The sequence below is a fragment of the Labrus mixtus genome, chromosome 18 (assembly GCF_963584025.1).
Source record: "Labrus mixtus chromosome 18, fLabMix1.1, whole genome shotgun sequence".
Taxonomy (NCBI): domain Eukaryota; kingdom Metazoa; phylum Chordata; class Actinopteri; order Labriformes; family Labridae; genus Labrus; species Labrus mixtus.
The window spans coordinates 19,017,375-19,045,200 of record NC_083629.1 but is presented as its reverse complement, the minus strand read 5'-3'; the positions used below and the strand labels follow the sequence as shown (position 1 = coordinate 19,045,200).

Genomic DNA, 27,826 nt, shown 5'->3' with positions numbered 1-27,826 from the left:
CGACCACTACTTAAAGGACATTTCTGGGACATTTGCGGACATATTGTGGTGATAATCCTCGTGTCACGGTTGGATCACTTTTAATCACGTGAGAGGGCTGGAACAATGACGTCCCGTCAGCTCGGTGTCTGCGGACCGGTCGAGTAAAGAAAAAAAAAAAAATACAAACCGGATGAACAAAAAAAAACCACAGTGTCTCGCGGTCACATGTCGTGCAGCGGGCTCCTGAATGATTTAAAGCGTTTTACATCATCAGCCTCTCTCCCTCCCTCCCTCCCTGGCGCGCGGGCTCCCGGAGATGCTGCTGCTGATGCTGGTGACCGACTGCAGCATCCGACATGGGCATCCTTTAATCCGGCCGAGCCACAGTGAGTGCTTTTCCTCCACTTTTACTCTTCCTCCCATCCTCTAGTTACATCCTACTACAATTCCCCACTCCACCTCTCTCCTCAACTGCCCCCCGCTCCCCTCTTCTATCTCATATTGTTGTCTTCCTTTGTGCCGTTTTTGTTTTTCTTTTACCACTAGCGATGGCGCATAACTCGGTGGAAACCGGTGCGTTCTCGTAGAGGTGAGGAAATAGTCCCCTCCTGTTTGTAGCCTGGCACCACACCTTTGCGTCTTTGCGTGAGAAAGAGAAAGGAAAGGAGGAGAGTTTAGGGCGGGTGTCGCTTCTCCCGGCGGACCAGAAGCTGCAGCAGGCTCCGTTTGGAGGGACTGTAGAGGAGTACAGGAAGAGACAAGAGGGGCGACTGAGAGAGGGTGGGACGTTTGATTGTTTTTTTTTGCAGGTGAGAGCATGTGTAGTGGTCGCTGTTATGAGTGTGTTTAGGGTGTGTAAGAGGGAAATGAGGAAAAACAAATAGATGTTGATGAAAGTTATTGTCTTTTTGCACATGAAATAAGAGGGAAAGGAAGAGCTTTTTCATGCTTTATGCTATGTTTGTGTTAGTCAGTCCTTGTGCTACTGTATGCTATAATAGTATGGTATGATAAAAGGATAAACAGGCGAAAGTAAGCATCTTGCGTAGGCTGATTCTTTATCTAATGTGGGAACAATTCATATGTGTTTATCACAACCTCTTTGTTTTGCTATGGCTTCTATCTATCTATCTATCTATCTATCTATCTATCTATCTATCTATGAATCTATACAAACATGGAGTTAACATACTGTGCTGCAGGGTGCATGTGTGTGTGTCTGTGAGAGGACAGTAGCACTCAGACACTGAGAGCCTCAAGCTGTAGAACTGGGCTAATCCCTAATGACATGGCCAGATCTCTCCCTCTCTCTTTTTCTCTCTTTCTTTCTCTATGCCATAAGGTATTGTCTTTCTCCCCCCCCCCCCCTCCACCTAATTCTTTCCTCTCTCTCTCTGTCTTCACTCATACTCTGTTGTGATGACGCGCTGTCCATGGTGCTGAAAACAGTCGTCAGCCGCTCGTCTGACAATACGCTCAGGCTTGATGGTCCTGTCAGCGCTCAACAGGTGCACATTACTCCTCATCAGAGCATCACCTAAACAGCTGCATGTGAATAGAGGACTATTGATTTCAACTTCAATTCAGTGACCGCTACAAAGAGGTTTAGCTTGCATGCTAAAGCTGTAGGTCGGTGTTGTATTTAATTGAATTGTAAGCATAGATTATTAATTTCAATAAATAAAACAAGTGATGCTTTTTAAAGTAAAATTTACAATCCTTGGCTGACAAAATTGTAACTGGGTGATATATTATTTTACATTTTTTTCCAATGTAGATCACACTCTTATTACAATACAGCAAATCCACAAAAGCCAGACATGCAGTGAAATGAACTGATGTATTTGCACTAACGAGAAACTTGACTAAATTAGTTCCAGCCGTAACAGTGGATGACAAAGAGGAAGACAAAAAGAGCGATGATTATTAGGAGGGTGAAAACAATAAAAGTCATAGAAGCCGACGATTACATAACCGACCAATTTAGCAACGGCGGTTTGTCTGTCTGAATATCCCTCGCAAACAAACACACGATCGCACTCACAGTGACACAAACAGCCCCCTAACACATCCAGGTCTCACATCAGATGACTCAGAGTCACGTGTTGGGCTACACCAAAGAAGAAGCTCGAGGTGCTGTGGTTTGGTCTTTGCTCGAGGGCCTTTCAGCATGACTCTCCTGCTTATATAGCATTTAAGTGGATGTTTTTTTCATTTTGTTTTGTAAAATGCAAATTTGCTGAAACTATAGGCTTTGAAAGAGGATTTAATTTTGTGATTTTGCATCTGATAAAGTTTTGGATTTTACAGCACAGGACATCCTCTTGATTTCTGGTCTTTTTCTGCAGGAATATCCTGGATGTTTGACAACACAGAACCAAGTCTAAACCAGCTTAAACAAAATGGACATACATTTAGTTAATTTAGTATGTTATATGAACATTTGAAAGGCTCAAAAGCATGCTAACTTAAGTGTCTTCTTTATAAGCCAAACTGCAGTTAGGTCTTGAAGCTATAGCCCATGTAAGCTCACTTAGCTTTTACAGTATAACGGCAGGTGCTAAAATGATGTGAGTAGTAGTACAGAAGGAGTACAAAGCACAAAATCTTGTCTTGTTATTTCATAGCCTTTATCAAATGTATATGTTAGCCCTCTTAAGCTAACTTCACATACAGATTAAGCACGGCATTGAAGCAAAACACAACCAAAGTACATTTTGTTGCTTTTTTTCTTATTTTTTAAAACCTGTATACGAAAAGCTTCCCTCGTTCAAATGTCGCACAGTATTGCTCTTAACCTGCAAGTAGGGACCGAGAGACAACAGAAAAAAGTGAAGAAAAATAACTTTATCGTATCATCACCACAAGCTGAGATGGCAAATTTTAAGAAGAAAAATAAAATAAAATAAGAAAATACGACACTTTATTGCCAGTTCTTCCATAACCAGCTCAAAAATCCTCACATCACAATCAAATCAAATCACATGTGATTTTTAAATCTGTCAGTTGCTTTTCCACCTGTCAGGCAGTAAGGGAGCACCTTTTTCATTTATTTGCCAAGTTTGATTTATGTCCACCTGATAATTGTGTTATATTATTACTCTGCTTTAGCTTCGGGCTTCTCTAACAACTTCAGAGAAGTTAGACCTGACTGTTAAAGGGATAGCTGTTTTTTGATTTGTTTTAGATGTGGGTTTGTATGAGGTACATGTCAACAGTGAGTGTATTACCCAGAGGAGATAGCGGTCAGCTCTGCCCCTTTAATGAGAAACTGGATGGAGTACAGGCATGGAAGAAAAGCTGTACATCACTGCAGATGGGGCCGTTTGTGCCAGGTGATTTAGCTAATTTTAAGACAAAAAATGAGCTAAAAAACACCGACAATGTACTGGAAGTGTGGTGCTTTACTTTGCTGTCAGCAAGCCACTGTGTTTTTGCACAACTTGCAGTTATTTTGCAAAGTAACTATCACACATCTAGACAACATTCAGGTCGACTCTTACTCTATAATCTCAGTGTGCTGCAGGCGGAGGAGCATGATTGTGTCTCTCTGACGGCAAAGTAAAGCACTGAAAAAATTCTAAATATAGCGTACACTTGTGTTGTCATCCTTTTTTTCCAGATAGCCCCATCTGCAGGGATGTGTAGCTTAGCTTCTGTGCCGACAATCTGGCCGATTTCTCAATAAAAGGGGCAGAGCTGACTGCCACCCTCTGTGGAAAATGCACTTACAGGGACCTCATACAACCCCACTTCAAATGACCAAGAAACAGCTTTTAGCTCCGAAGGGTCAAGCAGAAGGGTAATGCATGTGGCTTAATAAAAACGAAGATTTCATGTTGTTATCACAGTTCCATTTGAGTATGGAAACATATAGCTGCTTAAAGTTGTAAGCTACAGTGCAGGAGAGGTTTAGAGAATGCCTCAGGTGTCTCATTCATCATTATTAGGGATAAAGATGCTGAGTGAATGCTTTTAGTGTGTGTGCGTTTGTGTGTGTTTGTGATACAACACAGATACTAGAGGAAATGGATGAGTATTTAAGAGCCTTGAGTGTTTATTTGTCTATAAGGAACAATAACACATGTTTGTTATTTTGTTATGCCGGATAAATACTTTACAATAAGCGATGTTACAAGTGAAATCATACTGTAAAATATGGGTGCGACTGATGCAGCACAAACACAGACACACAAGCTTTTTTCTTATATTTATGAATGGCTGGCTGGCCCTCGCCGCCCTTTCTCTATATCTGATGCTGCTGAGCACTGACGTCAGCGAACCTGCCTGCGCATAAAGGCTAATATAATCAGAAGCTCACACACGCAGACACGCATTGTCTCTTTGTTTGTGTGTGTGTCCGCGGCACACACACACAAACACCCTCACAAGCACAACCACACACTCCTCTGGTTATTGGCTCAACAAGCACTACAGGGAGAGAAAAAGAGAGGGAGAGACAAAGAGGCAGAAAGAGACAGGAGGGGTTCTGTGTGGGAGGAGGACGGCCTTGATCATTATCATTACAATGTAATTGGATCTCTGTTATAAATTTGTGACTGTTGTTCAATCCCTACAGGTAGAGGAGTAGTTCCATGTCATTTAGAGCACTCTATATGAAGGATAAGTTGTAAAAAAAAAAAAAAGGAAAGAACAGATGATAATTATGGACGGTACTCATTGATTCTGCCATCCTGAGGTCAATGTAGGTCGGCCTTTTCAAAACCTTTTAAACTCCAATTATTTCAAAAACCATTAAAAAAGCAGATTGAGACGTTTGTTTGCATTGATTAACTCAGTCATCTTGTAGAAGTAGAGTAGTTCCAAACTGTAAAACTGGCTGAGAGGAAATCATTACATGTCTCTAAGCTTTGTCCCAATTATCCCCAATTACAGGCCTCCTTCCCCTCTTTTCAGTGCAGCCATCAGTTTAGAGTGGCTTCCAAAAAGACAGCTACAAGAGGCAGAGGGAATCTAACCTGGTAATCACCACACTGACTCCCGAAAAAAGGAAGAACAGAAAAGACGGTTATTTTAAACTGGCACGAAACAAACCTCCCAGACGTGGTATTTTTAAAACCCGAGAGCGCCGAATCAGACCCCTAATGGAATACAAAGAATTATTGTTCTTTCATCCCAGCTAATGATAATCAAATATTCTGCATCTTTAACATTCCCCAAAGCTCATGAAACTTTGCACATGCATCAGAAGTGTCGAAAAAGTTAACGTTTATTTGGTGTCAAGTAATTGCACTAAACCAAAATGTCTTTTTATATTGTCTTCCAAATCGGTAACAATGACAGTTGCATTTTGCAAACTCTCAGCTTTCACATATTATTGTAATTCTGCTGTTCTCTTTTTACAGAAAACAATATTGCTTGGATAACATGTCTAAGTCTCATCGATAAAAGAAAAAATGGTAGTTCATCCAATATGCTGTGTGTGCTTCAATTATGAAACAAGGTTTCTCATATTCCTGTCATAACTAAATGTCAGACTACAGAATAATGTAAGCATCAATAAGCAGATAATGATTTCAATAAAGCCAATGAGAAACATACACAATGATCAATGGTACCTCACCACGACCGACTGCACAAAGAAAAAGAATAGCAGTTTATTCTTGACAAGCATTGGGTAATGTGGGAAAGGAAAAAAACTTGTTGTTGGACAAATACTTCAGTCTGGGAGTTTTGGTTGCCATAGTAAAGCAGGCCAAGGCTAGCTTCTGAGACAGAGACGGAGAAACAGAAAAACAGAAGCACAGGCGGTCAGAGAGGGAAAGGGAGGAAATACACTTGAGAATGAAGAACGGGTGAACAGGTGAAGGTGGAATCAATGAAATCAAAAGGACCATCAACTGTCAGGGGATTGTTTGAACAACCGATTGTTGTGCCAGCAGGATACGTGGACAAACAACTCTGGTAGGAGAACGACTGCAAGGATAGAGACGGATACACACCAAGAGGTATATATCTGTCTCTATCGGTTTATCGGGGTATCCGTCTCTCAAGAGGGGAAAGATTAGTGAGCAAGAATACAAGGGTGTTGTTTGACAGATACATGCTCCCATAGTCATCTAAACCCAAGATACATGTTCAGCCATTTCTCCATCATAAAAGACCAGGCAAATATATCTTCTAATGCAGTGATACTATATAGAATGGATTAGACACAAGGACAATACTGCCCAAAGCAAGGTTGGGGATTTGCTCATCAGATCGATAAAGAACATGGCTGTGGGGTGGAGTGGGGGTGGAGGGGTGTCTTTGGCAACCACTGGCAATATTTCCTTTCTTTATTACCTCTAAGTGTCACCAATAATTCCCAGTATTGGCGTTCCCCTATAAAGAATGAGTCATCAGGAAAATGACGCTGAATTCAATAAGTGACCGACACATTTGTAGTAATGAAGCACAAAATCAAAAGTTGACAATTGGCATTTAGAGCAGGTAAGGACTGGATTCTTTTTGCATTATTTAGAGTAACTAAAAATTTACTCGGGCTGCACAGTGGTGCAGTGGTTAGCTATGTTGCCTCACAGCGATGAGGTCCCTGATTCAAATTCCCGTCGGACAGGAGCTTCCTCTGTGTGGAGTTTGCATGTTCTCCTTGTGCATGCGTGGGCTCTCTCCGGATACTCCGGCTTCCTCCCACAGTCCAACCACATGTTCGTTAGGTTAATTGGTGACTCTACATTGCCTGTAGGTGTAAAGTGAGTGAGTGTGGCTGGTTGTCTGTCTCTATATGTCAACCCTGTGATTGACTGGCCAGCAGTCCAGGGTGTTCCCGGCCTCTTGCTCAATGACAGCGAGTATCTGCTCCGCTCCAGCCCACCGCGACCCCCGAACGGGACAAGCGGTATAGATAACGGATGGATGGAAACATTTACTCACCATGGGCATACTTGGCAAGAGTGGCAAGGAAACCAGGCTGCATTGCGAACATTACCAGACTCATTGGTAGACAGCCATCTGCTGAGAGTGGATGGGCAGAGAAGGAAAGGAAAAAGGTTGGTAACCACTGTATGAGAGCATCATGTCAACGTTCAGATAGGGTTTAGTCTTTTTGTGTTGGGAATAACCCTGTTGTTTTCAGAGGCCTTCAGGCACACAGGCAGAGCTGTTGTCGATACGGCTGGTTAGCCACAGAGCCAGAGGCAGTGACACCGTTGTTTTTATTTATCTTGCAGTCTGGAGTCAAAATACAATGTGCCATAAGCTTCAGGCTCCCAACTTGCTGCATCAGGGCAAGATAGATGGGGATAAGATGGGCCAAATTGTGAGTGAGCCTGGGCAGGCGGACAGATCAGTCATACAGAGCGCTTTGTCAGCAGCCTGGCACCAGAGCCATCCGTTTCTACCTGCAGTTCTGGCAGATAATATACTGAGACAACCTTAAACTTTACCACGTCTTCATTCTGTTTACTCTTAATTACTGTACCTCAAATGAAGAGTAAATGTCGGAGCAGGGAATCAGAATCTTTAACAAGCCAAATACGAGTCAGTCAGCCAGAAAATCAGTAAACTGGTCAGTAAGCCAACCGAGTGAAGCAGAGAGATGTCCCTGTTTATATATGTTTGAGCCAGCTCCAATCGTGTCGATCAACAAATTACACTCGATGGTTTGGAATGACATGATGCTGGATGTTGACAGACATTTATTTGGGTACAAATGAAGACACATTCCCCTAGGCTCTCCCTCATTAAAAGAAAAGGCTGATCAGTATCATCTACTGGCATATTGATGGTTTGTACTGTGTGGTGTTCATCTTCCAAGGCCATTTAGTCAGCTAAAGTTTTCTCAGTTTGATTTAAGGTTCCATTTAATTAAAATGTACTCCTGTGAATGTGATGATTCACTTCATAACAAGGTCTAAAGCTTGTTTTTCTCTCTCCCCAGAGTTTCAAACCTTCCGGTCCCAGTTGTTTACACACTCACACAACCATACAGCACTAGTAGAACATTTATTTACAGTATGTAGATGCACCTGTGGTCTACTACTGAAACAAGTTACGGACTTAGGATATCTTACCTGAAGCACCCTCAAACTTCAACTACGCACCCCTGAAATATCTGGGTGAAATGACCCACAGGATATTTTAAAAACTGACAAAAATGTTGTAAATATCTGAATAATATTTTGTATATATCATTGAAATCAAGGAAAGTAAAACTTTTACTAAGCTTTTTAGTTTTTTCAGGTAAAGTATTGAATAATACATTTTGTATCTCAAAAAGGAGAGCTGTAATATAAGCGTACTTGTTTTAATCACTTTCCCTACTGGTGTTGCTGATCTGTGGTTGGAAGGTTAACATATGTGATAATCCTGATGATGCTAGCAAACATATGATAATAACGATGACATGCAAAGTGCAATGTCCATATCAGCGTATTCCATATTTCATTTTCCTAAAACAAATGTATTTTTGGTGTAAACGTTACTTTGTATCATTGTAATGAATAAAAAACAGAAACTATTTCTTGCCGTTTAGTGAAATTAGGAGCATTAAACACTTAATCAGATAATCATGTCACAATCTCTCGAGGAGTTAATGAGCTGAGAACCACAATCGTTTGAATCTTAAAATTGCCCCAGGCTTATATTTATTCCAAAAAAAACGTAACCCGGTGACTTAATATGTAAAGAAAAACAAAACAGATCGCCTTTTCCTTTTCGACACCATAAGAAAAACAAATGGTTGTAAACCAATCGCTGCTGGCATTATTATTTTCTTTCATATTTTGGGATGCAACACTAGCATTGTAGGCCTACAGTCTGAAACAGTTTGACATTACTCCAGTACTGTATATGAAGCAAAGAATCTATCAGAAAATGACAGAGACAGTCAGGGGGCTGCTTTGTTAAAGTGGAAAATCACAGTTCTTAAAAGAGCCTCTGTGATCAGTTCAGACTGACAGTGGGAGTTCAACTGAAACCGACGAGTCAGACAACCAAATCAACCCGGCAGGAAGCAATTTTACTTTTATGTCAAATAAGGAATCAGATTCATTAGGCTTGTCAGAGAGGGACACTGTGACCAGTCAGCCAAGGCATCGAATCAGCCAGACAGTCACAGAAGTCAGTCAGGAAGAGAAAATTATATTTAGGACTCTACTTTATAACCAGCCAATTACTGCTGACATATGTAAGACTCATCTACTGGATTAACATTTGAATGGATGGATTTACTATGTATAGGTGTTAAGTAGACATTATGTCAATGATACTGCTAAGTATGTCAGGTTTGCTTCAGACTGAACCAGACTACATGTAACAATGACGCCTACTCAAATGGGAGTATTTGTGAATAAATGAGTATCAATACACTATTAGTTATATTGATTGATAGCAAAGCATTATTGTGTTGAAGATATGAGACTGTAGACTGCATGGTGCTCTAAGCACTGCTGTGTAATGCTCTATAGATGCATTGTCATAAATCATAATGATGAGAGGCACTGATATCGAGCTGTTCACGCAAACATGAATTATTCACATAGACTACACAGTATCCATCCATCCATCTTTACCTATCTACTTACCCACCCAGATAGCTAGATCCCGCTACTTAGGTCGCTATCTAGCTATCTAGCTTTTGGCCAGTTATGTAATATCCTAATGAGCACTCCCTTTATCTTGTGCTGCCAAACAATCACACAAAAGCAAGGGGGAAAAAAGATAATACTGTAGCTCCTCAGCCATGCTAGCAACTGTGGGGGGCTAATATCAACATGCTAATATGCTCCCACTGATTTAAATTATTTAGAATGCTTATTTTCAGAATTCTGAAAACATTCTTCAAAACAAAAGCTAAAGACCCAGCTCTTTCATGAACACTTACTAACTTAATGATGATGGTCTCGATATCATTGATGATGATGATGGTTGTGACGATGGTTTTTGTTTGATAACGACGACTTATAAGATGGTTTCTATACTGATTAGAGCTCTCAAGAACTGCCGTCAGTGTTGTGCTTTGCCTCTGGTCACTTCCTGTCAGCACCTGTGTGTCCAATCGGACTCAAAGCTGATCGTTTGCTCTTACTGACATTGTTCCCTTTTTTCTAGATCCTTGCTTGTGTTGTTTTTACTCTCTGATGTACGTCGCTTTGGATAAAAGCGTCTGCTGAGTGAATTGTAGAATAGAATTCTTCTTCTATGTTAGCATGCAGATTTCAGTAAGCTAGTATTTGATAATCAGCAGCTCAGTTAAGTACAAAAAGTTCAAAGGGATGTCCTAGTTTTGTAATTTTTCCAAATGTTGTAACTTGGTCCTAATGACGTTGCTAAAGGAAACTGAATCACCAAAGTGATTACAATTTGTCCAAAGAGGGACATTAATGAGTGTCAAGTTGTATGAAATATATCCATTAGTCTCTAGACATTCTCCCTCAAAACCACTAATGTAACATGACTGGATAAAAAGGCAGCAGCACTTAAGTCTCAGGATTCATCACGTTGGAGTCACAGATGACTGTGCAATTGTTTGTGCAAATCCATCAAAAAGCTGGTGAACTATTTTTTCCTTGGACCGAAGTGGTGAACTGAAAGGCAGACAAACTTGGTCGGATGCACCTTACTTCACTTTTTCCTGAGAAGTAGTGTGCCAGAGTTTGAGAAAGACTTAGTGATGGACGGATGGGCGAGACTGAAAGACCAAAAATCGTAAAGTAAGACAGCTTTTCCTGACTCAGGTGTTCTAACAATGATGATGAGTTAGCTTCTTCCTGTTTTGTCTGTGGGCCATCAGAAACGGGGCCAGGGCTGCTTGCCAGGGTTGTTTTTTTTTAATTGGGCTTTGGGCCATGCGTCAAAAAGGTCGGTTGCCAGGTTGGTTTCGAGTGAATCATAAGGGCTCTTAGCCTTATTAAACCAATGCAGCTCTTACTGTAAAGGAAACGAGAGCTCAATCAGGTTATTCGTCCAGTAATTCAGACGCAGGCCGGGGCGGACACAGAGAACGGCTTAGTCATGGCTGATTAGACTCGAGGATGGATGTTCTGACAACTCTCTCATCTGGAGGGGAAACACACTTAATGCTAAGATGCTAAAGGTGCTGGAGATGATTGTGATGACAGGGATTTGACTATTGATTTTTTTAAAGGGTAGCACTCTTGCAGAGCAGATAATGGGTGTTTGTTGAGAGCTACAATATTGGAAAAAAGATCTTGTTCCGAATACTATGACACTGCATGCTTGTCTGTGTGTGACAAACTCTGTGCCGTAAACACAACAGCAGTGTTTCGCTCACACGCTGGGAGATGACAGTCATTTTTTGAACCCACAAATTTACTTCCTATTGCTGAGTGTTTCTCCTATCTTACTGCTGTTTTGTTCAAGCCTGGGATCAAGACAACTCTGCAAGTTCATGTTTTGTTTTTTCTAGTAGATATGTCTGCCATCTCTCCCACTGAGACAGATTTCAGTTCAAGCTCAATCACAACCTTTTTATGGGTAGATTTTTTTTTTACACGATAACTGCACTCATGAGGTTTTATTTTGAAACAAAGATGGCCGCAGCTTGTGTGGAACATAATAAATGTACAGTAACATCAGAATGAAAAGAGCAGGGTGGTAGATCATGTTACGTACAAATGCTAAGTATAAGTTCTTGTTTTCCAAATGTCCATCCAACCATTATGTTGGTAGAACATAAGTGAAAGAAGTGAGAAACTTAGCTTCGCAGCTCTCCACCACAACACGTCTAGATGATTGATCGTGTCCATTAAACATCTATTAAATTACCCAGAAGCTAACATCCCCTTGCTGTGGTGCTTCATTAATGCTCACAAGGACGGCACTATCTTTTTCTGTCTTGTTATCGGAGTCAAAGACTGGTGAACAGTGCAAATGTTTATAATAGGAGAAGCAAACACTGTGTGTAATGTGATGAGCTATTACTGTAACACTGAATTAAGTTTTAGTTGATTTATTTTCATTATCTCCTCATGTTTTGAGGTGTCAATTTACATCCATGTCAGGTAGTGACAGTAGCCTACAACTGGAACAACTTAAAGATGGACTGTGATTAGTTAGGATTAGTGGAAAGAATGAAGGCAGGGACAAAATGATTGACCTGTTTCTCTCAGCTGAAAAGCTTAACACGATCAAAATCACAACACATAGGCTACATAAAAATGTCTTTATCATTTGTGCTTTTACTTTTTTTGTGTTAATAAAATGACAGTTTGCAACACACAGTTCTGCGTGGAAGCAAAGACTCACAAGAAGCCTTTGTTATGCCACAGTTGTTTAGCTGGCAATTCATGGTAATGCCTCTTTAGCAGCTAAGCTACTTACTGCAAGTCAGCGCTAAGTATTCCCCGACAGTTGCTAGCACAGCCTGCTCGGCCTGTCAGATTAGGTTGAAATGACAAAAACAAACTTTTCCCTTTTTTTTTTTTTTACTTTATCATGGCTAACATCTTCTGAGCTCAATGATTTAATCAAATCTAGTAGGACGGAAACCTCAAAGCCATAACAACAATAAGGAACTTTGGACAAAGCCAAGCTAAGCTGCAAAGGCTTAGCTAATTGCCAAATTGGCTTCAGCTCCAGAGTGATATGGATCTTAACTCCTGACAAGAGAGGACAGTTTGCTTTTCAAAATGTGGAAGCCAAACTTACGGTTGTCTCCATCAGCCAATAGAGTAGAGTTGTATATTATAGAGCAGGAACATGAACAATCTGCAAGTCTGCACAGATTTAATGTAATGATAGAAATGTGTTATCACCTGAAGAAGACCATATGGTTGAAACGTTCTGATTTAATAAGGTTTTTGTGGTATTGAGCAAGTGAATTGCCCTGCAACTACGTGATGTGCATATTACCAGCCTTTTTTTTAACTAGAGATTTAGAATTATTCCATCTTTAATTTGGATCTTTATCTGAATTTAAATACACACAAAACATCATGTGATTCAGTGGCATTCAGCAACTTCAGTAGTTCACGATGAAAGAGTAGAAATGCTCAGAAATGCTTTAAAATGTACTCTAACTTGTCACATGTTGAAATGCAGCAAAACAATTTACCTATTCCTTGAATAATTTTGAATAAAAAAGGCCCCTGATATTCTGCTTACCATGTACATACTCAAACAGGACTGAAACAGATCATATTAAGGGAAGGTAATATCATTTCTAGTTCAGATTGCAGTGGCTGTAACTCCTAATGATGGCCATTCGAGTCGCTCCTGAAACTTTAAATAAACCTGGAAAAGAAGTTCTATATTTCCTTCTTAATCTGATTTTGTAAAATGTATGTAATTTCTGTATTTGTCTGTATGAATGGTTGTTGTTCATTCTAAACTCTAGAAATTGTGCTGCTGCCTGTCTTGGCCAGGACACTCTTGGTTTTTTTTGTCACGTCAGGTCCTGTTTCTTTAAAGGTCAGTTGCTCTTTGATTGTTCGTAAAGTAAAGATGTTTGTCCAGCACGGAGCCGATTGAACACCTGCTACCTACCTGTGTTTTGTGCGGCTCCGTTTTGTTGCTCTACTGTTCAAATAGCTAACACATGACATGGGGCAGGTGGTGACTGACTGAAGAAAGTACCCTTTAGAATTCAAAAGTATTTGAAATGCAACATGTTTCATAAAGAGGAAAAAAAAATACTGGAAAAAGTTATGTTGACGTGTGGAATTATGAAATGGTGCTCGTGTGTGTCTATGTTTGAAGTAGAAGCAGTACTTCGAAGTAGAACAGTCTCAACCTGAGCCTACTCTGTCCAAAGCCTCTACTTTCAGAAGTTTTCTAGTTATACTGTGTTAGATTGGATACATGCAAAAGTATCAGTCCCTCTGATTAGAGCTGTTAAGGTCCCTCTGGTCAGTCCACACACACTCTGTTACACACAAACACACTCACACATTTATCGACAAAGCCTGACCCGCGGATCAAAGCTCGGTGCTCTAATGAAAAATAGATTTGCTGTTTTTCAGTCTGCTCATCCTCCTCGTCCTTTCCTCCTAATCTCTTCATCTTCTCAGGTTCTCCTAATACCCCACTCCCCCATTATTGTCTATTTAAAGGTATCTCTGAGGATAAGAAGCTATCTAGCTAAATAGCTGTTACATTTATTTTGAAATTCAACTTGTAAAAACTTGGCATCGTGTTAAAATGATTCTGCTACATTACACTAAAACATTAAAATGAGTACAAATGGGAATTTGGTTATATCAAAGCTTAATTCGTAAATAGAAAATAAAAAATCTGCCTCAGTTACAAAATTAGCCACTATTTTGACATTTTACTTTGTGTACTGTTTACTGTTCATCGTGAAAAATCACGACCCGCATTTCAGATATTTTGTAACCAATCAGATTCGTTAAATGACAAATGGTGCCGTTTGGACCTCAGAAGGAACAAAACATGACAGAACAAAGACCCCAAAACAAAAACAAACATGTTTTAAAAGCGCTTCACAGAATTTCTGATACAATGTTTTTTCCAGGCACACATTCACAACCCACAGTAAATGGCTCCGCGTCCCACTTTTGGGTCCCGACCCACCAGTTGAGAAACACCGTTTAATCCATTTAACTGCTGAATGAAACATGAACTCACAGTGAAGCTAAGAGGTGTTCCTGATGAAGGTCATTGGTGAAGCAAATAAAAAAAAAGAAGAGGAATTTATGCAGGAGCAAAAAGATGTTTTTGGTTTTAAATGTTATCTGCAACAGAACTTTTAACTTGTAGGGAAAGCTCAAGTGGGACTTTAGTCACTAACTATAACTGTATTATAATTCAACAAGCCCTTCTCAGAGATGTGATTGGGAAAGATAACTTATTAACAAGGCTAACTGGTGAACTGTTGTTTTAACTCGGCTTTCTGGTGACCAGACTCTGGTGTGACACGGGGTATGTAATAAGGAAACATGTCAATCAATCAATTGTAGTTTGTGTGCTGTAAGGCCACTTCATAACAAATGTTATCTGAAGACACTTTACATATAGAGCAGGTCTGTAGACGAGTGGTTCTCAACTGGTGGCTTGGGACCCAAAAGAAGGTCGCAATTTCTCTTGGAGGAGTTGGTGGTGGGTCCTGTGGCTAGACGAGATGAGAACCACTGATCTAGACTTTACTCTTAGATATATGGACCAAATATGAATCCAGTCTCACACTGTCATAATCTTCTTAATGTACATTCACTAGCAAGGACCACGCAACAACCACATGCGTTTGAGCTGATCACGGCCCAGACTGTGCCTAGAATTAGACAAACAAGATGAAGGGATGAGGAAGGAGGGTGAATGGATGATAGGAAAGGAAGGATGGGTGGGATCGAAGAACAGAGACAAACAGGGTGGAGTGGGATGGCTCAGAATGAGGAAGCTTGTCAGGTGATTGAAGGTGTAATATATTAACTTCATATAATACAAGTGTGCTTTCTCTATCACACGTACTAAATGAAAAGAGACACTCTGCTGCGGTGCTAAAAATGTGATCTGGATGCATGGCTCTAAAAATAACGAGGATGCAACAAGCATTTTTACCAAAGGGTGGAGGTGATTTGAGGGTATACATGATGTTTCCACGTTCCCAAAGGCTGCAACTACTGAAAGTTTTAGGAGTCAGTGGAGAACATGAAAAAAAAGCCATTTTTATGTTTCATGGTGTTTTAAAGAAGATATTCCCTGCAGCTGAGTGCACTTAAGTCACTGTTTCTCTGGATCTATTTGGTGTCATAACCTCCGAATACTTTTTCCTCTGAAGGCAAAGTACAAAATCAGATTTTGTTACAGTATAGTCACGATACCTGCGAGTCAGCTTACCTCTCTGCACACACACCATCACACGCAAATTAAATCACCTCTGGAGCTTCATTTCTTCCTCTCCACATGCTCTTACTCACGCTCTTAAGTGCAGCCACAATAGTAGCGCTGCGTCCTCCGGTTAAACAGCCGGGTAATTGCAGCCATCATTTGTGTGAGTGGTTCAATTTATGGTTGAGAGGCGGTGTGGCAGCGCTGTGTGTGACTGGGTGTTTGTTTAGAAATCTGAGCCTGTTGTTGAAAGGGGATGAATGGTGAGGGTTAGTTCAATGTTGTTATGGGAGAGAGAGAGAGAGAGAGAGAGAGAGAGAGAGAGAGAGAGAGAGAGAGAGAGGTGAGCTGCACTCTAAAATACCTTTCTTTTTAACAGCCTCTTTATCACTCTGTTACTCAAACAGTATGACATCACAGGTATGGTTGAAAGCACTAAAAAAAAAGGGAAATGAAATGAAGCCTCTGCTGTTTAAACACTTGTAGTTGCTGTTATTGTTTCTATTGTCTAACTCTCCACATTTGAATTGTTTCACTGATTGCAGTGAGTCAACAGTGTGCTCATATTTCCCCACTCCAACAGCATTTATTTATTAGTCTATTCACCATAGTTTGTGTTTTGTTTTGAGGACACAAAAGTACATTGTCTCTTCACCTTTTGAATTTTAGCTACAGTATCTTTCACTTGACGTTATTTCTTTATTTCAGACACAGAGGTCCATATCAGCATCAAAAGAACAGATCAGTTGTGGCAGAATTATTCAGATTTTTTCAAAACAAAAAGTATGCACTAGGTAGAAAAATGACCCCCCTGTCAGTTTGATCTTGTTATAAAAGGTTTTGATATTCTAATTAGGGATTTAAAAAAAAAACAACTAAAACATAAAGATCTTTTCTTGTATAGAAAGTAGGGAAGTATAAGGCACGTTCAACATGCGTCTTTATTGTGAGAATAAATTAGATTCGATTAGATTAGAAAACTTTATTGATCCCCAGCGGGGAAACTCATTCGTCAGCTGGTCAATTCATACACACAACAAACAATATTGACAGTATATCACAGTAAACAACAAGTAAATAAATAACAAACACCACTGAAACCATTTGAATAATCACGTACAGCCATGAGTCAGAAACATTAAAATTCATTAAAATATTGGACTGCTGCTGAATCTGTACTTGAAGTCAATGAACAGTTTGACAGAAGTGTGATATGCGTTATATGAGAATGTGCATGATTCTGATTCTCTTTTTAAATAAAAAAGATTTTTAAAAGCTAAAATTTAGAAACCAGGACCGTCACTAACGAGCTTGGCTGCTATAGCAACAGTGTTGGCTAATAAGCTGCCGCCTCATTCAGGTACTCTTCAATGTGTAATGTATCGTGTAATGCTTTTGTTGTTGGGCTCCGGTGTCTTGGCATTTGTTTTTGAAAAATAAGCATTGTGACAGAAGCATTGAGGCTAGTGTGTTCTGATATAAATCATCCCATCTTTGTGTTTCAGAGTACGGTCTCTCTCACCATGTGGGGAAAAACTAATGAGGCGTTCCACTAAACCAGGACGAGATTATCTAAAGGTGAAGACGACTCTACATCAAATCTTCTTCTGAAATCTTCTTGGATAAGGACTAACTCTTCTACTGTTCTTTCTCAAGAAATAAAAAGTAACAAAACAGAAAAAGTATCCAAGAGAGATCCTTCAACACTTCTACGAGAAATTCCCCCCTTTGACTTTGACTCTGACCTGTAGCCCTCAGTATGACCAGCCTGGCGGGGAAGCTGGACCCACGGAGGGTACAATGGGGCGCGGCGTGGAAGACCTTTACCTCCCGCGTCCTGAGGACCAAACCTGTGGAGTCCATGTTGGATTCAGCCGTGACGGGCACGAGCTCGCATGGGACGAAGCTGGCCCGGGTGTTATCCACGGTGGACCTGGTGTCTCTGGGTGTGGGCAGCTGTGTGGGGACAGGCATGTACGTGGTGTCTGGGCTCGTTGCCAAGGAGATGGCTGGTCCGGGGGTCATTGTGTCCTTTATAATTGCCGCCGTGGCCTCCATTCTGTCAGGTGAGAGACTTTTTTTTTTCAGCTTTTAAACACTCTCTTTCTCTGAACTATACGACACCAAAAGGCCACAGGAGAAAAGGTTACCATTCTTATCGTCATTCCACTGTAAGGATTGATATGAAAAGCCGTTTAATAACTGTGCAATTATAACAAGGGCAAAGACATTATACAGCACGAGCTATCATATGAAAGGCACTTGAGGCATATCTTCTCACTACCTTAATGCTGCTATCAATACCTGCACCTCAGCCTTTCACTTGGATTGTAATGCATAAGTGTGTGTCTGTGTGCTGCAGGAGTGTGTTATGCAGAGTTTGGCGTGCGGGTGCCTAAGACCACAGGTTCGGCCTACACGTACAGCTACGTGACGGTGGGCGAGTGCGTGGCGTTCTTCATCGGCTGGAACCTGATCCTGGAGTATCTGATCGGCACGGCGGCCGGGGCGTCAGCTCTCAGCAGTATGGCCGACTCGCTGGCCAATCACAGCATCAGCAACTTCATGATTACACACATCGGGACGCTCCACGGCTTAGGTTAGTTGGCGTGCATGTGTGTCCCCTCCGGTATTAAGATTAAGAATGACAACATCTTTTCCTCAGGGGTTCATAATTCGATTTAGTTCAGGTCTATATGATAAGTATGTTGCTGCCAGTGATTCAACAGGTCTGTTATAGTAATCTATGCTGCATACTTAAGACATGACTCTCTCACTAGAAGCAGTGGAAGTCACTGGCTGAGATCGATGAAAAGAGTGTGAACACAAACCCTTTAGAAGAAGACTGACTTTTAACTGGGTTCAAGTTGAGTCCTGGTCCTTAGCCCTCTCCGTCCCATCAACAGAACCCTTCTGTCCCACATGGACTCATCTGCTTCTCAGCAAAGTTAAACGACGTGCGTGTGAGCAACCTGCACTTGTATCACAGGCCTGGGTACTGTAAATGGCCAAACTTGATTGGTCAGGGCTTCACACACACATGAATTCAGCATAATAAGAAAATGGTGTTAAATTGCATTCAAATATCATTCATGAATAAATCAGTAAGGAAAGTCTATTTTCTCTATTTTGATTTATGGTGGGGTCCGTTTCACAACTGGGTTGGCACAGTCCAATAAAGCCCACATATAACGCCGGGTCTGGTTCAATATCTAAAGCACAAGAACCCAAACAACAACGGCATAGCCAGAACAACAAACAGTAAGAACCTGATAAGCAAAATAACCCAGCCAACTTATGGAATCAAACAGCATATGAACCTTAGCCACACAAGAACCAGCAACAAGAGTAGAGACGAGTGTAATTTGCAGAGTCATTGTTTTCTCAACAGGAGCACGTTTCAAATATCATCACTTTCCTCCAGATGACATGATGACAGCAGCTCCATGGGTGGCCTTACTTGAATGACAATAAATATTTGAAATAATGATCGAAAGGAAATTTCACCATCTGGGAAATCACCTAACCCGTGATATTTTCCAGGGAGCATCTCAGAGATGTTTCACTGTTTATCTCGGAAGATTATGTCAGTATTGACAGTTCCAGCCGCCCTGATATCTCGGATTTCAAATGAAATCATCTAGCACGGTTTTCCAAGGACATAAACTGTGAAAAGGGGGGAATTCCTGATAATCTGCTGTAATACTATATCTGCTGTGAGTGCCAGCTGTGTCTATCTGGATGACACCACCCTGACAGTCTCTTCCTGTTAGACAGGGTGGCAGTGGTCACATGATAAGCTGCCCGGCCAGATGTTCCACAACATAACGGAAACGTCATGTTTCCTTTTTCCTGCTGGAGAAAGAAACACACACTGCTGTTTCTGTACAGCACTGGAATAATGGGACTTTAGCTCTAAATATGTGCTCACCTGTTTGCTGAGGTAGACTGAATAGTAGAAGCAATGCTGAAACAAAGCGAGAACATTCTTAGAAAGTGTCTCATGATGATTTGAGAAAATACACCAGTTTGACAAAGATGAGCAGCTTTAAATACGAGGTGTGATCTGACTCCATCATTTTTAAATGAAGAGCCTTCAAAGGTCATAAACGGAAAACAACTTTAAAGGGATTTTCCCCCCATCTTTTGTGAGCATGTACAATCAGTATTCATCGTTAATGTAGCCGAGTGAAATAACAAATTCTGCAGTGTGTGCTGTACTCACCAAGAAAGCAGATTGCTCCTGCTCACAGAGCTCTGCGCAACACTTGTATGCATCACAAATGAGCAGCAGCCTCTGCATCGCTCTGTACTGTATTCTTTGGAGGGTACATTTTGGCTCAGTAAAAAAAAACATCTTAACCTTTAAGTCAGCAAACCGTCCGCGCCACCAATTAAGACAAATGATGGTGCTAGTGACCCCAGAGACTCAGACAACCTGAGCAACAACAGCAGACTTTTTTTCACTTTATTCAGATATCTTGTATACTAATGAGATTTAAACCCTGCAAAGTTCTCCCTTAAATCTGTCAATTGTTCATTAATCAGGCAAGATAAATTTTCTTCTTTTCTTTGATTTGCATCATTTCAAACTGAGAATGTGTGCATTTGAAAGTATAGCTCGAACAAAACCAGGCATTTCAAGTTGTCACCGTACACCTCGGGCCTTGCATATATATCTATTAGCTTTGTTTTTGCAGGCAAATCTTCATCACACACACACACACCACAAAAATGCTTGCATGGCTGTTTGTCTGTGTTCTAATCTTACTCGTATCCTTCAGGTAAAGGGGAGCAGTCGTATCCCGACCTGCTGGCTCTACTGATAGCGCTGCTGGTGACGGTGATAGTGGCACTAGGAGTGAAGAACTCAGTGGGCTTTAACAACGTGCTGAACGTCATCAACCTCGTCGTGTGGGTGTTCATGATGATCGCCGGGCTGTTCTTCGTCAACGGAGAGAACTGGGACGAGGGCAGATTCCTGCCGTTTGGCTGGGGAGGGGTATGTACATGCTTGGAAATAAACACCCAATGCGAATGCACAAGGAATCAATTAAACAGGAAGGTGGAGATGCTGACATAGTTTAGGCCAAACTCTATTTTCTTATTACTTTGTCTTTCCTTTATTTTCTTCCAGGTGATGCAGGGAGCAGCCACCTGCTTCTATGCCTTCATTGGATTTGACATCATTGCTACAACTGGAGAAGAGGCCAAGAGTCCCAACACCTCCATCCCCTATGCCATCACTGCCTCGCTCATCACCTGCCTCACTGCCTACGTCTCTGTAAGTGACCCACCACACCACTGACATACCACTCACACAAACAAGAAAAAATAAAAACCTTCGATTTTTGGCAATGAAAGGATATAATGACTTCACTTTTAGCACAACTAACAAAACCTTTGAATTCTGCCGTGAATGGACCCTGAAAGTGTTCCCTCAAACTTTTAGAGTGTGTGACAGACGGAGGGAAAGATCAAACATCAAGATGCTTCCCTCACTCCGACTGTGTGGGTGTGTTCTGTATCTGTCCTCTGATCTTTACGTATTCAGCTTGCCTACCAGATGCCTTACTTTAACACGTTTGTTCTGGATGGTTGTTGCTATGGGTACCGTGTAACCTCGGCCTATGAGGGAGGAGAATTATTTCGACATCGCCTGGGGGCCAAAGATTGCATCGACTTTAAATCTCAACCACTTGTCTCGGAATAACTCCTCTTTCTCTTCGTCTTCCAGTCACATCTATTTCTCCACATCACCCGTCTCCCGTGCTCCAAAAACTACTTTCTAAGCTTCTCTTAATCTCCAACTCTCTTTGATCCAACTCACTCTGGAGGCATCTTTGAATTAATTTTTCTGCTTCCATCTGGGAACCCTTGGCTGCGGGATTCAAAGATCCAGGACTCAGTTTAATAATTTAGCTCCGTACATGTCACATCCTTTCTTCTGGTTGAGTTGTTTAAACAGGAGAGTTGCATTAGAGAAGGAGTTTCCCTTAAAAATGTGTCCAGGGAATAAAAAACTCAAAACGTGAGGCAGTGAGGGAGAGTTTTATGATGACAGAAGTTCTTGGGAAACCCCTTGTTATCAGTGGGGAGTCACATGACCATGCAAGACTACCTTACGTTGAGCTGAAGTGGGAACTGTAGGGAGCAGTTTAGAACGAGATTACTCAGATTCTTTTAAGGATTAGCCATAGCGTTACCTTTGACTGATTCACACACTCTGTCAAACAGCCCACAGCCTGGAATGGTCAAAGTGTTTTAGATCAGTAGGGAAAGTGATCTCTCTATCTTCCTTTGTCTTTTTTATCATTCCTCCGACTTTGCAATCTGTGCATGCAAATCCCTCACTTCTGCAGCCCAGCCTCTGTGACAGATGGCCCTGCATGATTTCACACGTCAGACACACGGATCACGGACTGTGCACAAGCTAACGCATGCACGCGCCGGCAGACTCACGCAGTGATAGAGAAGCATGACTAATGAACATCCTTTATGTGATGCAGTGTACGCCACGCTAAAGGCACTAACTTTAGCACTGTAATGCAAGGCTGTGTGAATGTCGTTCAACACTTTGGGAATAATTATAGCATCTGTCCTGGGAGGTTGGGAAAACAGTCTCACCAATAGTTTCATTCAGTAGCTGTTTTGGAGCTTTTCATGAGGACTTTTAGCCTGTGCTAGCTTAAACCAGTGCTATTTAAAGGGTGGGATTGGGTGGCTCAAGCAGGGGCGCGTCCAAATGGGTGGCCTGGCTCCCGTTGAATTTCCTCCTCCAAGGTGGTCGCGGGGAGCATTCATCTTTATCCCCTTTGTTGATGATTTCTACTTCAGCAATATACGATGACGGGGATTGATCTTGTACTGAATATCAACACGTCTGTGATTCGGTCGTTGGCACACGGCCGCACAAATACCTACGACCGAATCCCAGCAGTGCTGATATTCAGTACAACATCTCGACCTTGAGTTTGATATTGCTTTTATATAACAGTACAATGATCAAATTATAGAAGAAAACAGTAAAAATTCTTAACTGAAAATGAACAGTTGCCAAGTAACCCAACAGTTTCTTGAACTCTTGCTACTTTGTTTGTTTCCACAGTTACCACTGTCAAGCTACATAGTTTAATAAAATGCATTTGTATCTTTTGATTTATCAAACAATAAGTTAAATGAGGGTCTGTTTTGTGATTCAAATAAACCATCTAGATTAATCAAACTGTCTGCTGTAATGTCAATTTACAGTAATCACTGATACACACTGTGAAATGTTCCAGATGTTGTATATAGTATTGTATCTTTTTTGTTACTTTTTAATGCTGCAGCTAATTCATTACTGGTCTATCTAATTCTCTTTAATCCAGGTTTCTGTGATCCTGACCCTGATGGTACCGTACAATGAGATTGACGCTGACGCCCCACTCATGGAGATGTTTGCCATGCATGGCTGTATGTTTGCCAAGTATATCGTGGCAGTTGGCTCCATTGCTGGACTCACTGTGTCCCTCCTGGGGTCCCTGTTCCCCATGCCCAGGGTCATCTACGCCATGGCGGGAGACGGCCTTCTATTCAAGCAAGTCCATACAACTATTTCTCCTTTTTTGTTTTATGATTTTAAATAATGTTTTTAACTTGATCCCAATCAATTTTGTGTGTATCTTTAGGTTCCTGGCCAATGTTTCGTCCTACACAGAGACCCCTGCTGTTGCCTGTGTGGTGTCCGGCTTTCTGGCTGCCCTGCTTTCCCTTCTCGTCAGTCTGAGAGACCTCATAGAGATGATGTCCATAGGAACCCTTCTGGCCTATACCCTGGTGAGTGGTAGATAATGATGCTGTAAAATCCATATAGACCCTATTGATACTTACAAAATAGAGCCTTCACATTATATTCACCACTCTGTGTTAAGCAATTTATATTGAGTATTTTATCAGTGCTGTCATGGCAGGCCAGTGGAAACACAATGTTATCTTTCTTGGCGGAAAGCAATTGTGTGTGAGCATTTTGTACTAAGCGCTCTGATTTGTCTGAGAGTCTGAGAGACTTACAGTTTGTCAAGGAATTTAATTTTATTTTGCAAAAGTTATGCTAATGTCAGATTTGGTGAAAAACACTCTGAGCATCAAAGGAGCTTTTTCAATTACTGCACACAGCCGGAGGGATATTGCTGGGAAAGCTAATCCCTGCAACATATGATTTATACAGAATTATGTGATAGCTGTAAACATACATACAGAAGGTCTCAGCAAAGTCAGTCACACCAAGAATACACACAGAAAGTTGTACTGCAGTACAGCACAGCACAGGAATTAGTTGCTGATTATCAGAGCGATTGCCCTGCCCCATAAACTTGGTGACTGAACTAGAAGTAAAGTAGCCAAACATGTGTAAAAGTAACTTGTAAAGGTTTATGAGCCAAGCTACCAGTTACTTTAGATCTATTTAAGCCTCCCTACACAGAGGCCCCAGAAGAAATGTAGACCTATGCTAAGCTCCAGCAACAACCAAACTTGCTAAAAGTAGCTAGCTGCATCAAAGCTATTGTTCCTACCTTCTACTCATTCCATGGTAGCCTATTTTCATTAGGACCACTCTTCAGGCTACTTATGTTGGTAGCTTAATCTACACAAACTGAACGGGGCCCGGTGTCCGCTTGAAGGAAGCTAGAGGTCAGCTGTTGATAGGTTGCTAGCTGGTGTTTACATACAGCACTGAATAGTGATGGTTAGCTTAAGAATAGCTGGTTTGTTAGCTTTGAAGGACATCAATGAATGAATGTGTGTCCCTCCATTAAGTTAAAAAAGGACTGTCAAAGATGAAATTCCATTGCAATCTTTGCTTACAACTCCTACAATGTGTAACTCGTGCGGAAGTTATCGCACTACTTGATCAGTTAAAATAACAGAACAACTTTTTAACCCAGAAAAACACTGCCTCCACATTACTGAGAAATGAAGCCAAACTAGTAACTCCCTTACTTGTGGCACCACAACTTCATTACACTGAGTAAAAAAAGAAAGTGTGGAACCTATCATATAAACTGATAGGTTCACAACAAAATATTTGAACCAATTTTACTGCTGGAAAGTCAATGTTAGCATAAAACCCCTATTTGTATTTTTAAAAGAAGCTAATTGTTCACCTTCTTGATTTGCAGGTCAGCCTCTGTGTGCTGCTGTTGCGTTACCAACCGGAAGGAGACATCCACGGCTTTGTGAACTTCCTTTCAGAAGAGCAAAACAACAAGAGGAAAGAAGGTGTTCTGGCTGAGTGCGAAAAGGATGCCTGTTCCCCAACCAGTGAAGTGGACGAGTATGGTGGACCGGCCACTAACACCTGTGGAGCCAAAAACCTGCCTTCACTGGGCGACAACGAGATGCTAATAGGTAAACCAGATAAAAATGCCTACACTGCCAGCCACCCGAACTATGGCACAGTGGATATGACCACTGGTATTGAAGCAGAAGAAACAGAGGGTGGGGTGACCAGACGGTTGAAAAAACTCATTGGACCACGCTACTACACCTTGAGGATTCGATTGGGCCTTCCTGGAAAGATGGACAGGCCAACTGCAGCCACAGGGAAAACGGTTACAGTGTGTGTGCTGCTGCTCTTCATCTCCATCTTCGCCTTTTGCTCCTTCATCATTTTTGGTGAGAACAAGAACACTAATTCAGACATCGAATAACAGTATACTCTTATCTAATTGCTTCTTTCTTGGTCACTCTTCTTCCAGGAATGGGCAGTATAGCCGAAGGAAGCTGGTGGGCTTTGCTGATATTAATCTTCTTCATCATTTTCCTTGCCCTGCTTATCGTCATCATCCTCCAGCAGCCAGAGAACCCTAAGCGGCTGCCCTACATGGCACCCTGTGTCCCATTTGTACCTGCTTCAGCCATGCTGGTCAACATCTACCTCATGCTCAAACTGTCTGCCATCACCTGGATACGCTTTTCAATATGGTGCCTCGTGGGTAAGCAACCACCTTGATAAATTACATGTTTCAATTTTGTGTCTTATTAGATATATATTGCCAAACCGTTAAAACTGAGTTTCTATCCTCATTTCGTGTCCTGGACAGATGGGAACTGACCTTGTTTTATTCTTAAAGAATGACTCACTGCAGTTGATCTCACACAATAGAGGGTTGCATTTCATAAATTTTGAGATTAGTCATCTCTTATTGACTCAGCACCCAATGATATCTACCAAGTGTTTCCACACACAAAGGCTTTTTTCACTCATATATCCTCCCTTAGTTATATCTTTTCGTAGCCTAAAACCATCCAGACTTCAGCCCTTCCAAAATATTCAAGTGGGGCTTAGCCTATATGGGCTTTACCTGATAAAGTGGGTTTTAACAGGCCATTGGCTTGAGTTTGTCTTTTAGGTGAGTAGGTATTGGGGCCATATAAATGGCAGTACCATTTATAAAACAGACATTGGTGCAATGTTGGTGCCTATTTGGTTACATTTTACCTTTGTGGCTCCTGTACGGAGAAGATCAAGGTGCCTTCATCAAGCCATCCATGTGGGGCTTCTGTGGAAACTGATGACAAAATTGGATAGAACCTGGTTAGGTGTTCAATTTGAGCCTTAAATTCTTGAGTGCTGACGGTCTGACATAGCTTCTCATCTGTTTGATTTCTGTGAGGGAGAGGGATTTGATTTTCTCAAACCAGTCAGACTAACATATCTTTATGAAGCTAACACCTTTTTAGGTCGACCTTGATGCTTAGCCCTGCCAAGAATGGTAGATCACAAAGAAAAATCCAACTACAATATCAGGAAATGTTGAGTCCATGTAAAATAAGCATCTATATTGTCCATAGCAGTTGTTATAGTCCTGTGACTTCTCCCTAGATTTTCATATTAATTAAAAAACACTGGTTTCCAACAGAACATTTTTTTTCTACACAAACACTGGTGTAATAGTTACTGTGGGAGTAGGATTGGTGTATCCATCTGACTCACTCAGAGTGGGATGAATTGTATAAAGCTAATAGAAGGTTTTTACTCATTTCATGACTTTTACATTTGTTGAACTGCTCTTTTAATGATGATGTAATCTCAGACACACTATTATAAGGTTTGTATTGATATTTGTCACTATCTCCAATCAGGTGTGCTTATCTACTTTGGCTACGGCATGTGGAATAGCACGCTGGAGATCACGGCCAGAGAGAACGAAGTGCACGCCTCCACCTACCAGCGCTACGATCAAGGTGTGGATGAAGGCTTCTGCGGCTTTGATGACGATTTCTACCCACCTACCACTGAGAACTGGGCCGCCCCAGAGGGGGGGTCGGGGCTCACACCACCCCCTGTGGCGAAACCCGAAAGCGACGGGACGCCCTCTAAAGGTGGAAGCAGGACCATTGCCAAACACGGCCTCGCCGAGGAGGATCCGATGGATTTCTGATGGGACTGACTCTGTGTTAACCTGAATGTACTGCCTTGTCTGCTGCCTGGGGGAAGGGAGGGGATCAGTAGTGTGACTGTGAGTGTGTGTGTGTACGTGTGTGTGCATGCCTGCATGGGTGTGTGTTTATTCGTTAATTTGTCTAACCCTTGGGCTAGATAGTTTCTTGGCAGTGGAATGGTTTTACGTTGACCTCACTCTACCACGCTTGGCTGTTCGGCTTACACAGCTAAAGTGGACGTCAAGGCCATGAGTGTCCCGTCACTCGTCACTTGTAATTCACTTACTGGAGTCCACACACACAAAATGAAAGGCCACATAGAGAAGTGCAGACCTAGCAAGAGATAAAAAATAATGTGTCACACTGCACTGTGAAACATTGTGTTAAAAGCAATCAGTTTACTGTTGATTTCAAAGAATTTACGGGATACAGGAGAGGAGAAGGTGATGAACGAGGGACAGATGATTCAACACTTTTCTTCCTGTTTTAAGACACACTGACAGGAAAGTTAGATGATAGTTATGTCCTACGCACGTGTCTGACTTTCTCTGCTTGATTTCGGGAATCAGCTACACATGCTGAACTTTCTTGAAAAAAACATCCACTGTCTGTCTGCCTCTGGATTTCTGTTTGTCCCTGACCCCTA

The 27,826-nt window shown here is 41.5% G+C and overlaps 1 protein-coding gene across 1 annotated transcript; it reads left to right on the top strand.

The window, feature by feature from the left end:
• On the top strand, window positions 1-27,776 carry slc7a14a (solute carrier family 7 member 14a). Its single transcript, XM_061063198.1, has 10 exons — window positions 1-368; window positions 17,259-17,819; window positions 18,116-18,352; window positions 20,538-20,755; window positions 20,891-21,037; window positions 23,124-23,332; window positions 23,424-23,571; window positions 24,915-25,410; window positions 25,494-25,730; window positions 26,881-27,776. Exons 2-10 carry the CDS (start codon window positions 17,513-17,515, stop codon window positions 27,177-27,179), a joined length of 2,298 nt encoding a protein of 765 aa, XP_060919181.1. The 5' UTR covers window positions 1-368; window positions 17,259-17,512; the 3' UTR covers window positions 27,180-27,776.
• The last annotated feature ends 50 nt before the right edge of the window (window positions 27,777-27,826 follow it).